Below are 14,495 nucleotides of genomic sequence, written 5' to 3'. Positions count from 1 at the left end.
TGGTGTCAGAGGTGGGATTGGTGTTCACATGAGAGCAAGTGGAGGGACCCAGGAAGAGACTAGTAGTTTGTAGTATGTGGTCAGACCTTGCAATCAGCTACCATCTATAGATACTTTGGGGATTAAACCCAGACTTAAAAGGCTAACAGTAGTCATTCCCCAACCCACCCCTTTAACAGCTTGCTTACCAGGCAAACTTGAGAACGGGGATAGTGGGGAAATTTCACTAGATAATGAAATCCTTAAGACCCATTTTGGAAGAATAGAAGGGTTACCCAACATGAATACTATTGAGACCTAGTTAGGACGTATGGTAGACCATCAAATCCAAGCCAAGCAAAGTTTTCAATGGGGTCTAGACAGGATAACAGTTAGCCAACAATGCTAGGTCCTTTTCCAATAGAGTTCTACAACCCTGCAAAGATGGTGAGGACCTGGGCATGTTTCTCTTGAACTTCGAGAGGCTAGCTCAACAGTTCACATGGAGTAAGGTATTAACAACCTGCTGTTTGGCACCCGTTTTAAAAAGGGAACTACAGGCCTCTTCTCAGACCATTAACCCCCGGGGAATCACTCCATTCGATGAGATAAAGGTTGGTCTTTTAAAAAGAGCAGGCCAAACATAAAACATTTTTAAACAGAAGTTCTGATACATTCGTCTAGGTTCTTCTGAAACTCTATTGGAAATGGGAAACCTGTGTTCAGAATACCTTGTCTCAGTGGCTCGTCCCGGAAGTGCTAGAATCCCTGGCCATGGAGCAGTTTAGTAATGCGATGCCCCCTTTTTTAATTTATTTTTTACAAAAGCTGATTCGGCAGACTAACTATGTTATATTGCCCATATTACGTTATGCCCATATTTCCCTTTCACTGTCCCATTCTGGGTTTCCACTATGCACATGCCACATGTCACCGGGCAGATCTCAACTGCCACTGACAACACATGCCATCCCCATCTGGGTCTACTTCCCCTTTCCACACTGTCCTATACTGCTGCCATATATGGCTTGTTTGCCAAGTTGTTTTTGCATATGATATGTTTGGTGATCTGTATTGCAACAGAATGTGACCGCAAGGATGTGTCCTGGCTCCATCTGGACTAAGAGTTTGTCATTGTTATGCAAAATTCCCCTTGGATCCAGGCTAATGTGATTCCATATTATAGACATGGCTTCATAAAACGGTCCTCTGGGGTCTCGCCCCAGAGCTTCTTATGACAATGGGGGTAGTTATAGCGACAGTAAAGATATTTCTGCCGCATTACAGCTCTGCCCAATCCTGAGTTTGGGTGAAAAGTGGGAGATTTACCTCCAGCTTTTTGCTGGAGGTAAATCTCTGCACTTTCCACCCATTTGTGGTGTTGTTATCGCAGCGCTAATAGCTAGGATCCGGCACTAATAGCGTCGGACCGAGTTGCTGTAACGCAATTTGCATTTGTGGTATCCCGGTGGATTTACCGCCGGGATACTGCCAACATTGTGATCGAGCCCAACGTCTGTAACTTGTCACAGCGCACTACACAAATCTCAGCTGACAATTTGTTTATTATGTTATCTTGTCCATAATAAGAAATCTTTTATCCATCAGCCTGGCTTCATCATGTGTTATGTCTCTCTGGTCTCAGACTGTTTCGACAAAATAAATTACTAGATGGTAATTTATTTTGTGGAAATTACATCGACAGTTTACTTCAAAATATATTTTTTGTGGGTTAAGGAGAAAGCATGGGTGGGCAGGGGTTTGGGGAAAGGGTTATCATGAAGGGGGTAGGGAGATATGGGGGGGAATAAAAATACATTTCGAAGTAAACTGGCAAAGTAATTTCCATGAAGTAAATTACCACAAAGTGATTCACTTCATGGAAATGACATGGAACCATCTGTCTGACTCCTGGGCCCTGTTTGGGCCACTGTGGCTTTTCCAGGCCACAATATAAAGGTTCTGTGACTGACTTACCTCGTTTGCCCAGCCATCTAGGACTCTCGGCAATGGACCACAGTGGACCCTGAAGAGAATCTACCTGCTTCTCGGAAGGTGTGAGCTGTTAAAGGCCGGAAAACTTGTTTTAAATCGAATTGTCAACTTCTGGTTGTGGTTCAGCTGTGAGCCTCAGCTGTCTGCCTGCACCGCTGGTAATCGCTGATTCTGCTTAAGCTGTACAGGAGGATCCCCTGCTGATGGGTACACACATACTGCCTTTTTCATATCAAATACGTTTGTATTATTGCATTTTGGCTTTTTCTGGCAATGGTTTCATTATCTAGTGCAATGTTTCAGTATCATCTCCATCAGTGTCAATCTAAAGCAGAAATAAGATGTTAAGTAGGTTGTGTAAAAATGTGCATGGTTTCTGCACCTTTTGCGTATAGGTGTCACTGTGTGCAGAGCTCTGGTCCTCTCTAGGCTGGACTATTTCAACAGCCTCTTTCTAAATCTGCCTGCCTCTACTCTTTGACCTTACAACTTATCCAGGACAGGACTGCAGGACTTGTCCTTGGCCTGAAGCCCAGGGATCATATCTCTCCAGCTCTGAAATCTCAAAACTGGTTCCTGTGGCTGCAAGGATTAACTTCAAGACCCTCTGCATTGTGCACAAGGCTTTCTGAGTCCTGGGACCACTCTACCTCCAACTTTCTCTTACAAAACAGCTTCCTTCTCGAGCTCTCTGCTCATCCACTTACAACTATCTGAGGGTCAGATGCATCTCCAAGCAGAGAGTTGGGGGCAGATCTATCTCCTTAGCTAGGGCCTCCCTCTAGAACAGTCTCCCTGCCTCTCTCAAACTTGAGCAAAACCACCTCCAGTTCCGTAAGAAACTCAAAACCTTCTTTTCACTTCCGTGTTCTCTCTTCCTCTCCCATGCTGATGCACCTGACTGCTCTGCGCACTGGTCACCCTCTGAACTCGGGTCCAGGCTCCTGCATGTCCAGATGCCCTTGCACTGCCTCTGGCTCCCCAGTAATTAAGGGTCCATATCTGCAACCCTACAGTCCCTTGTCTCTGCACTTATGAGCCACCTGCTGGCTGCACTTGTGAGTTAACTGTACTTCCCCCATCCCCTGCCCCCTGGCACTTCTCCCCTTTCCTCTTCCCCGCACTTGAACGATCTGGATAACATAAGGCCTCGTTATTTTGCCCTCTCTTGTTTCCCACTACTTGTCTTGTCGCGCCTAGAAACACTTGTGTACAGGCGCGTTATACATGCCACATCATACGTAAAGTCAAAGGCTAAGGTTAGTTGGGGACCAGAATGTGGTGGAGCGTAAATTCAAGACATAGGGCCTCATTAGGAGTGTTGCGGTAAGGCAACAACGGCGCTGGTAGAGCTAGCAGCGCTGTTGTTACCTCACCGCAACATTCCGAGTTTGCTTGTGGGTGCCGCTCTGGACACTTGGTCAGACCAGGCGTGCAGAGCGGCACCCGCGAGCATACTAGGATGGTAGCAGCGGTACCGTTGTGAATGGTACCGCTGCTACCATCCTCCCCATTCCCATTGAGCCCTATGGGGGCTCAATGGGAATGGGGATGTACCGGGTCAGGGTCCCGCAAATGGAAATTACCTGGCCCTCCAAGGTCGGAATGACCCGGTAAGTCCCCTTTTGCGGGACCCGACCCGGACCCGAGTTTAGGGGTAGCCATGCTGCTAAAAACGGCCTGGCTACCTCCTAACTCGTAATTTGGCCCATAAACTGTTTATGCCTTGAATTCGCACCACAGATTTACACTCTGAGGACGTTGGAAATGAGCTCCACATGTTAGTGGATGTGGCTGGATTACAGAAAGTGTGTGACTCGAGCATCAAAGAAGCTAAACTCTGCTTCAGCGCATGTGTGTTTGCATAAGCAGTTGCTTACCATGCTGGCTGGTAAACAGAGAGCTCGTGCGCGCATTGCCACTCACGTGCAACACTGATTGGGTCCTTCATTTTGCCTAGCATTCACCGTTGTGTATGCTCTGCGACACGTGCACGCTTGTGTTGCTTACCAAACGTCACGGTAAACAATTGCCTGCACAAACGTGAGCGCTAAGTGCGTAGTTACAGTCAGCCTCTTGCAGTGTGCCAAACGCAAACCATTCTTAATCCCATCCATATTGTATACCAGCGCAACACATGTTGATATGTTACCGGTGTGCGAAGTGTTGCAGTGCCTTCTTTCCCACATTTTATATAGTGCTGTGCATTTTCTAAATCAGAGTTTGTGTATTTAGTAGTTGAACGGGAGTTGGTTAATGAGGTGTCATTACTTTTAATTGAAAGAGGTTGTTTTTTAATTGTACACATTCATAACTGCTAATTGTGGACTGGTTGCTGCCCCCTTGACTATTCCTGCTCAGCAATCTAGTTTCCACCTTATATTATGCTGTTCCCAGGTGTCCCACTGATCTGGCTGCCATGTGTTCCACTGCAGACCCACTCAGTTGTCCCTCCCTGAGTCTACTCGCTGGGATTTGCTCTGGTATGTCCCACTATAACTTTGCTCACGTGCCTCCCACTGCAATGTTGCAATGTTATGATGTTACTTCTCTGTGTCCTACTGTGATTATTTTAGTACATGGAATTTCCCACCAAGCATTTTCACCGCTATGATTGTTCTCCCAGCAAAATTCTGCTTGATTCTGCTCCCCGGTTTCCATATGGGGATTCTCCTCTGGTGAACCTTCACTGTTCACGTGGCACCCACGGCCGCGTGCTCCTCTACAGCCTCCCTCAATGTGATTTATGATGAAGTGCTGCGCACATTATGCACTAGCTCCACTCCAAGATGCCCCAGGACTTTCCCCTACAATTACCCTACCAAAGTTTCACTACTACCAGGATGTTGCCATGGCCACACCGGAGGAATACCCCGAATGCCAATCAATGTCCCCCCTGACTGCTTGCCATATTAACCTACCCAAATTCCAGCACATAGTGGGCATACCAACTAGGCAATGAAACACCCCTCTGAACAGACAGCAAATTTAAAAATGCGACACCTATCCAAGACAACTTCTATATCCCCGGCCTGATAAAGTTATCCTCGCACTAATGTCACACACGTCTCCCCTATGGACACGGGTACCTCGACTGCCCATGATACAACTCACCTAGAAACAAAATAGCTGGTTACATCTGAAGTTACTTCATGCAACACAACAGCAAAGCACTCTGGCATCTTAGCCCTTTACCAGAAGCCAAACCCAGCCACCCTCTCCGTTTATCTGCCTGAGCAACAAGACACCATGCAGATAGCAGCTCAGCATGATAATCACAACATCACAACACCACACAACACCACACAACATAACCAAACATAACCAACGCCCATTGTCTCGGGAGGATAGCTCGCCTTGGAAGCAAAACGACAGTGAGTAACACAGGTTCGGTCCCCGGGTCCGAGTTTAGAAAGCTCTGGGTATTTAGCTCGTTATAAATAACCTATCATACCATGTCATATCATAACACGTAACCCTGGCATGTAAATAATAGAGAGACAACATTCGGGTTATCCTCACCTGCCATGGTCGGAACTCAGGATAATCTGCACAGGTCTTGTTTGTAAAAGGTCCATTCCCAGGTACACAGGCCTTCAAATCATGCAGCGCTTGTGCTAAGGCGTAGATGGCATTGTATGCGGAATAAGGAAACCGGAAGTTATTCACATCGTATGTGGACACATCAAGCATTTCTAATTGTTCTGTTTGAGAACAGTATCGTTTTCCATCCGGTGTCTTTCCAGTGGCTGTGCTGTTTAAATCCTCTGGCCATTGGCAGCTGAACGCTTGTTCCCAGAACTGTTTCATGAAGATATCGTTGGGAAACCTGGCCGGGTGGATGCTATAGAGGAATTCTTTGAACATTGGCATCTCACCACTGTAGACTACAAGTCCCAGGGTGTTGTTCAACGTTTGCCACAAGTCCTTTATGGAAAACACAGGAGAAGGTAACCAACTGCTGTTTGCAATCCAGACCTTACCAGTGATGTTCTGCAGAGAGATTTCTTTCAAAAATGAAATCATCTGAGCCGAAAAGGTGAAGCACACTACGACCCTTGATGTAGACTGCCGTATGACATTGATGGCACGTGATAAAGACTTTTGTGTCACCTGTATGGGCAGCATTTCAAAGAATTCAATGCAGATACCACTCCTGGAAGCTTCTTGCTGTAATTTCTGACCATTGTCAAGCCCATAGTCATTGTCTGAGGCAAGAATGCCTATCCATTTCCAGCCAAATTGAAGTAACAGCTCTACGAAACCACGGGCCCGAGTTTCAGTGCTTGCCGCGGTGCGCAGAAAAGATGGAAACTGCTTTTTATCACTCAGGGAAGGCAGAGCTGCACCATAGCTTATCTGGTAGGGAGTCAAAGCACAATAGTTTTAGGATTACTGCTCAAACAAATTTTACTCAACGAATTTATTTTGTTCTATATGCAGTTGGGATAACAGTGAAGACCCAGCAAAAACATTGTGTATTCGAGTCAAACAGGTGGTAATGTGCCCAGGCGATTGCGCATTATCTCAAGCTGTGTAGTCATCTTGCGCGACGGGATGTAAGTAGTAAACTGCATTTACAATATTCAATGTGGTCAGAGAACTATAACTTCAACCAGAGCTAGTAACTAGTGGGTGAAATAGGTGTCGCAATGCCCAAGAGGGGGGACGCTTCTCTTTACATCCTCAAAATTAATGTATATCCTTCCAAAATGGGGTCTCTTGGATTAGCATTGCGCCTATATTTATAATTTTACTCACAGTTCATTAGTTCCTTTGAGTTAGTGAACAAACAATGTACGATTCTGTACACTGATTTAGCTCTTTATGATTTATTCCCATGGAGGCACATTTATCATATTGTGAGTACTGTTCGGAACCTGCACATGTTTCGAGCTCTTGTTCTTCTTCAGGGCTCTTGAATGCTAAATCTTGGGCATCATAATCATATATGTGTACACGGTCACACATTGCAATCTAATTGGTTGAATGCTGATATTTCTTTAAGCATTTAAACGCTTGACTTCATACAGAATACACCAGTGAATTGTTTAAACAAAATGAAACCGAATAAAAATAGAAGGTCACAGTTAATGTACATGCATATCCATGTTCAGAACAGTTAGTGCAGCATATATATAGATACTTATGAATCAGTCAAATCATATTTGCATACAAGGAAAAAGAAATAAAATTTGTTTTCGGAAAAAAAATTATGTCTATAAATTGAAATTCATAGTTAGATCAACAGTAAACCACAGGCAATGTTAGGGTAGTGGGAACTATGGGATGACATTGACAAAAAAGAAAACAAAGGTAACATCATTAGTTAAATTATCATGCATTTTTGGTTAACATTTTATTGCTAGAAAAACCTATCTCTCTGTGTGGATCGAGGAGTTGCGAAATGTGACATCTGCCAAAAAGCAAACTAATGATCCTATAAACCACTCTGCACCCAATCTAGTGATGGTTTCAGTTGATATATCGGTGTGTACTTGTGGTTGGGGAGTCATACTATTGTGGTGAGCTGTTTAAATGTTTTAGTAGATAAGGTTAAGGGCTAAGTAATGAGTACCTGGACCTATGTCATCAGTGATGTTCAACTATTCTAAACAGTGTATGAGGTATGATATCTTGTAATTACTTTACCTTGCAATACCTTCAATATTCTTGCAGGCTGTTGTCTCTCAGTTACTTTTCAGTTCCGCGATTGTGTAACAGACATTCAGTAAAGGATGAATTGATTTCCCCATTGAGTTTCCTATAGTAAAAGCAGAAGGTGCCTGTTTGGCTAAAAAAGTAACCTGATATGATGATTGAGGATGCTGCAGGTGTTTTACTGCAAAGTGAAAAGAAACACTTTAATTGTGCCAAAATATTCACAAAAAAGGCTGTGTGTTATAGCACATGTCTTGAGGGTTTACCCTGTAGAATCATAAATGTGTTTAGATCATTCTCTGTTGTAGATAGGGATGCGTTATTTCTATATTAAGGAGTGAGATTGCATGTTCGAGGTATTCTGCTAACCTATCCTTTCATCGTGGACCATCATCTCAGCCACGTCACTTTCTAGTGCAAGTGCAACATTGTGCACTTGATATACCTGTATAATAGAAATGAAAGATACCCACACATCTCTGTCTGGTGGGTAGCGCAGATAGCTGATATCATTTAATGTGAATGCGGGCATCAGACTGCTATGCTATTTCATGCCAAAACTTTGTGATATACTGTGTATGGCGAGATAAGCATTCCATTCTTGTCGAAGTCAATTTTAGAACATACTGGTTTATATATTAGATATGGTAAATGTTAAATGTTAAAGGTATTTGTACCGCGCACCGTCAACAACGGAATTGGTCCCCAGGCGCTCAGGCGGATCTGTAAACGATAAAGGTGGGATGTGTTAGTAAGGTGAAGAAGGGAGTAGGATAGTGAGAGGAGTGGTGTTCTGTTGGCAGCTTCAACTCAGTATACACCGGGTGCTGAGCTTTGGTGCGGGTATCGGATCGGAGTCAGTCCGCGTGTGCTGTTGTTCCGGCTTATGTGTTGTTTCAGTGTTGTGAAGTGCGTACGGCTTGTTGTGCGAGAGATGGTTGTGTGAATTTTTTGAGTGAGATAAGTATGCAGAGTTTGAGCTTATATTGGTTAGTGGGTTACCCGACCTTCACCATGCTAACATTCGTAGTTCTGTCTGTGTGTGCCACCTGTTGGCCCTCATATTCCCATCTAGACGCGGCGCAGGCCGATGATTAGGACTACATCCAGGTGTGGTCATGCCAACCCTCACACCCCCATCCAGATGCGGCGCAGGCTAGTGTCTAGAGTCCCGCCCAGGTGTGGGCATGCTAACATTTACAACTCCATCTGGGCGCCACGCAGGCCGGTGTTCATAATTCTAGGTGTGGCATATGTTAGCATCCACGTTTTTTCTGGGCGTGGGCATGTTATCCTTCAATCGATCCTATCCAGATGCGACGCAGGCCAACGTCTATCTAGATGCGTCTGCCGGTCTGGATATGTTTGTCCGGTAAGTACGAGTGGGAGAGTCACTTGGGGCTTTCGTCTAGGTATGTGGTCAATCTCTGCAGCCTTCCTTTGTGGCTCTTTTCCATGATGTCTTATGCTCTGTCTGTTGAGCGTTCATGTAACTGTCTCAAAGTAAAAAAATAAATGTCCCTTTGATTTTACAATATTGATAGGGTACTTGAATTCTCAAAAGAGCGTAAATTATAAAATGGTGGTTTCCCAAAGGTGTTGTTGGTATCAACCTTTAGAATGTGGTTGTGCACAGTTATTTATTTGGAACTGTGATTTGAGCTGTATAAATACTCTATTCTCAATAAATTGTTGTGACTTTACATTTATTTGGAATTATGATTTGAGCAATACAGATGCTCGAGTCTCAATACATTCTTGTGACTTTACATATAGTGAAAGTGTATACATTCCTATCACTTAGAGATTGAATTATGTTCCAATAAAAAAATTCAGTTTGTGATCTGTATTCAGATCTTTTTTAATTGCTTTATTTCAGTCTTCTTTTGCCTCTCTGGACTTCAGAGTAATTCTTTTGATGCTGCAGAATTGTATTAGTTTGATGTTACCATTTCCAGTTTTCTAAGATCCTGTGGTGTGCTAGGGGGTATTGTAAATTGCCAGTACGGATTGCATGGATGTGCTCTCGGATTCTGCTGCAAAGTTCTCATTTCTTGCTACTAAGCATACTCATGCATTGAGCACACATCAACAATTATAAACATGTTTACCATCTACTGTGCAATTCTGGGCTTCTTGCCAAGCTAATCAGTTGTTTTGGAACACAGAGGAATATTGTAGATAGCGTACCTTCTGGGCTGCAATCCAATGGTCTGGGCTGCGTTCCAATGGATATTCTGTTTATGTAAATAGTACCCAATGTTCTAGTAACAATAACTAATCTCCTAAAAGACTACAATGGACTACAAGGGAAGATGACATGGTTTCTGAGGTAGGATAGATTCCAGGAAGATTGCTGACTGATGAGCCTGGCGATAAATGTGCCCGCATTGCAACCGGGAACAACATCACTCAGCACATGCAGGCTCAAATACCCTTGGCACATGTTAAAAAAAAAAAGTTGTTTTCCAAACTCCTGAGGATTCTGGGAAACAAATGAGTTCAAATCTATTTAAAAAATGGTGTCTAGGAGAGAAACTTAGAGCAATTGAAGCGTTTCTGGGGAAACAGTGTCAGGCTGGAGGACCTGAAGCAGGCTGGGAATACTCTCCCCATTATGGCCTACGTGAAAAGGAGGTGTTGATTTTGATGTTTTTTTTCTGCTTGCACTCTAAAGCATTGGAATTGCATTTGTGGGCTCCAGAGAATCAGGCAGCCTTTTCTTTTTTCACCCAGGGAGAACTACTTCTTTTGATTGAGCTACATAGGGAAGCACTCCTGCCTATAGCAGTCAGCTCAATACCCATTGAGCTATCTTATTTAGATTTGGCTTAGGTTTGCATCATGGTTAATTCCAATTGACAATACATCTTTTAAGGCATTTTCTAGAGCCATTAAAGGACTATGATGGTTATTTCGGTCATTGGATTTGATCATTTTGATTTGTTTTTCACCTTGTACAGACAGCACACCTTCCTCCAAGCCCGAACTCCAGTCATTCAACTTTCAGCTTTCTTCTCCCTACTATCACAGAAGATTGTAGTGAGTACAAGAGGCAAGAGTCAATTGTACCCATGTTTAATATCACATTGGGAATGAGGAGAGATATTGAGGAGGCAATTCTTTTCATGAGGCTGTTTAATGATAATTGATGAGCATGCAATTGCTTTTATGGAGCTATTATGTTTTTTAGATGGTTGACTCATCTTGAGTAATTTACAAAGGTAGGGTAAACCCTTTCTTCCAATCGTGACTGGGGTAAAAATCTTAATGTTAAAATAGCAATCCACTGTTGGGCATTATTATTTTACTTGCTTATCAATTACATTTGGATACGTCTGGGTATCTGTACCTGATATCCTGTTCAGTGTTCCTGCATGATTGTCCAGAACAACAATTACTGTGCACACTGAATGATTTACTCCTTAGGTGACTGACCTGTATTTAGTCTTACGGTCAACAACAATTATTGCGTATAACAACATACAATATTAAACAGACAAATTAGGTAAAATATTATATACCCCTAGGGACAGTACCTTGGTTAAGAACATAGTGTAACATAGAAATAGATGGAATGCCCACAGGGTGTATTGTGACCTTAGTCTAGGTATAGAAGTAGAAAAAAGTGACTGAAGACAATGTTTAGAAAATCAAATGGTTAGGCAGAAAAGTCTCTTATTTTTGTGAATGTTTTATATTAGTTACGCTTCAAAGCTCTAGGATTCATTTTCCCAGAAGAGGGCCTGCCTCATACCTTTCAAGTTAAAATGTTGATAAGTAAATATTGCAGAAATCAAACAGGGGTCATGTCAAGCGGAACAAAATAAGAATCTAATACATGAGTGTTAAACAGACAGAAATTAAATAGAAAGAGCCCAGAGCGAGACCAAGAAGACCATCAAACAATTTTTTGTCATTTTATAAAAAACATATATTGTCATTTTATTATTATATCACAAAATAGATACAATTCATATTCAGACTGTATAAGCCTATACCAAATATTGGCTCAATGTGTTACACATAAAGTACATCGTAATAGAAATACATTGTATATCATTAAAGAGGACCAACTAGAGGGTCCACAACGCATGCAAACGTGCAAGGCACCGAAGGCCCAAAGTGAGTGAAGGGGATCAGTCAAGGAGGTAAAACAGTGTCTATCCGAATGCGTGCAAAATCCTGACAAAACATCTAGGAGACATACAGTCACAAATTTGAAATAGTATTAATTTTAGTAAAAAGAATTGTGCAAAAAATTGAATAAAGGTGCCATTCGTCAACTGACCTAGTGTGGGGACTAATAGAATGTTCTCAAGTCAACCTAACACTTTATAAAGAATCATAATGGTAGTTTCGACGGGGTGAAAGCATCTAGCTGCATTTCCAGTTGATGCCCGTCTTCCTCAGGACGATACGCTACGTTGTAGTCAGCAGCCTCAAATTGTGGCTGAATTTGTGGAGTAAATATTGCCCACTGGTACGGCACCTAAGGAGTACTGAAATCATTCAGTGTGCATAGCAATTGTTGTTTTGGACAATCATGCCAGGAACGCTGAACGGGATATCAGGTACAGATACACAGACTTATGAAAATGTAATTATAATGCCCAACAGTGGATTTCTATGTTTTTGTACATTATGACTCATCTTGAGTAGACATCTAGGGCCCAATTCATGGACTTTTTTGCACGGTTCAAAGTCACTTTGCACTGCTGAAAAGTGACTTTTGTACTGCAAAAATTACTATGCACAAACTTTGCACTGCAAAAATACACTTTGCACAGTTCCATGATCAGGTTTTGGGTCGGCAGTGCAAAGTCACTTTTCAGCAGTGCAAAGTCACTTTGAACCGTGCAATACATTCTATGAATCAGGCCCATAGGCTAGAAAATGATAGTAGTATTTTCATTTATAACCTTTTTCATGTTGAGTGTGTTATGTGCAGTTACAATAATAGTGCCAATGGCTTTTAATTACTTATTTCTCTCAATAAAAATAAATGTACTTTGCAGGAGAGTGTGAGCATTCGTTGAATGTTAATGATAGAGAATCAAATTAGACTCATTTGTGCAAGTGTATTAAGCAGCGGGCATCTACATAACATACTGTATATTGTCCTACTGTATATGGTGCATGTTTTGATCAGGTTGGGGTTGGTAGAGGTTGAGCAGAAGACCCTCAATAAATTACACTACATTAGTAAATCAGGCCTGTGTGGATGAGGGAGGGTTGCTAATCCACTGCAGAGGTTTATTGCCTACTCTCTTTTTTTGGTGCATAGTGACAGGTATATGGTTTTTCTCTACCGCTATCCTTACCACTGCCCCTACTGGGGGAGATGTAGCACACTACCCATGAGGTGGAGGAAAGGCTTTGTGATGTGGAGGTGATAAGAATAATGTCAATATGATGAAGGTGATACTTCAAAACCATATGGCCTTTTCCACAAAACCTTTCATCGCTATACCCTTGGCTTCCTCTCCACAATGGCTCCACCTTAAAGATCTCCACATATCCTATATCTTCCAAACCAAATTTACTCTGCATAATCCTCTGCCCAACGTCAGGAGTTATGGCAACAGAACCATCTAGGATACTAAAATATAAGCAAGAGTCATCATTTTGGTCACTATGTAGTCATGGATGAGCATATCTAGTGTGCAGTTGGGAGGGGGAGCCAGTCTGTACTGTAACGATATGTCAAGAGACCACCCTTAACCTGGGGAGTTCCCCCCCAATCAAGGTGCCCCACAGTAAGTCATTTACGTTTTTTAGCACTAGCCCTATTGACGACTCATATAGAACTACGTAAATCCCCCCAACCCCTGTGCCAACATTGAGCCAATAACCAGCACAGGGTCTAGAAAGAATATATATTTATTTAAATGATAAGCTCAATGAATAATGACTTTACTGGATTACGCACGCCAACTTCTCTGTGGCAGAAAACAAAGCTTCAATTACATAACAGGTATATAGTACTTGATAAAGTTCATCATGGAAAAAGCACAGTTTTAACATGAGAACACTTTACACATAGGGCATGAAGACCTTTGTTTAATTTCCTGCACACTTTAAAATGCTTGCATTTTTGTAAACACAGACTTGGAGAAATGTATGTGGAAAATAGCATCCTGTTTCCTTTTCACCCAAACACAATCAAAATTGTTCTGCTCGCAGGGTCACTTACTAACTCTCATGAGAGAGTGTATATTGTTCAATGGAAAATATACTAGTTTCACTTGGCAAAACACTTCTCCCCCCAGCACCAAAATCTGTGCAGCAGTGATATGCAACCACCCTCTGTTTAAAGATCAGGTCTAGGGAGTAGGGACAGTTTAGGAATTTCGTTTGGGCCAAGGGCACCCCTTTTGTTTGATACAATGTTTAAGGAGTGGTGACACTGGGGATTTTTGTTCAAGGATGAGCATACCTTTTATTTAAAAGCACGTTTTGGGAAGGGGATCAGTTGGGAATTTCATTTTAGGGACAAGGATCTCTCTTTGTTTTAAAGGCAAGCTTTGGAAATGGTGCAAAACATTTTTAGTTTTGAAGGCAAGGTTTGGGAATGGTGACAGTTACATATTACTTTGTTATAGCCAGGACATCCCAATTACTTTACGTGACTATAACATTATTCCGCTAGGAGAGAGGGTGAATGTTACGAGATTTTCCAACCTTCCCCTGCGTCAATCTGTTTGGGAGTTCATTAAATTAAAATTCAGTCAAAGGTGCTAAGGGTCTACACAATTAACCCCCCACCCATTATTAAGGGGAGAATATTAAGGCAAGCAGATCCTACACACACTTGGTTTTATTTTGGGTGAGTTACTTATATGGGATTTCTCTGGGAT

At 42.4% G+C, this 14,495-nt stretch overlaps 1 protein-coding gene across 1 annotated transcript in view; it reads right to left on the bottom strand.

The window, feature by feature from the left end:
- Positions 1-14,495, bottom strand: part of LOC138579957 (vomeronasal type-2 receptor 26-like) — a 315,822-nt gene that overhangs the window by 82,669 nt on the left and 218,658 nt on the right. The window contains exon 5 of the mRNA XM_069650182.1: positions 5,497-6,333. Coding sequence (XP_069506283.1) covers positions 5,497-6,333 — 837 coding nt within the window. The remainder of the gene's footprint in view (positions 1-5,496; positions 6,334-14,495) is intronic.

This window comes from Ambystoma mexicanum, chromosome 3p, assembly GCF_040938575.1.
Source record: "Ambystoma mexicanum isolate Mex_15411 chromosome 3p, UKY_AmexF1_1, whole genome shotgun sequence".
NCBI lineage: Eukaryota > Metazoa > Chordata > Amphibia > Caudata > Ambystomatidae > Ambystoma > Ambystoma mexicanum.
This window is presented reverse-complemented; position numbering and strand designations above follow the sequence as displayed.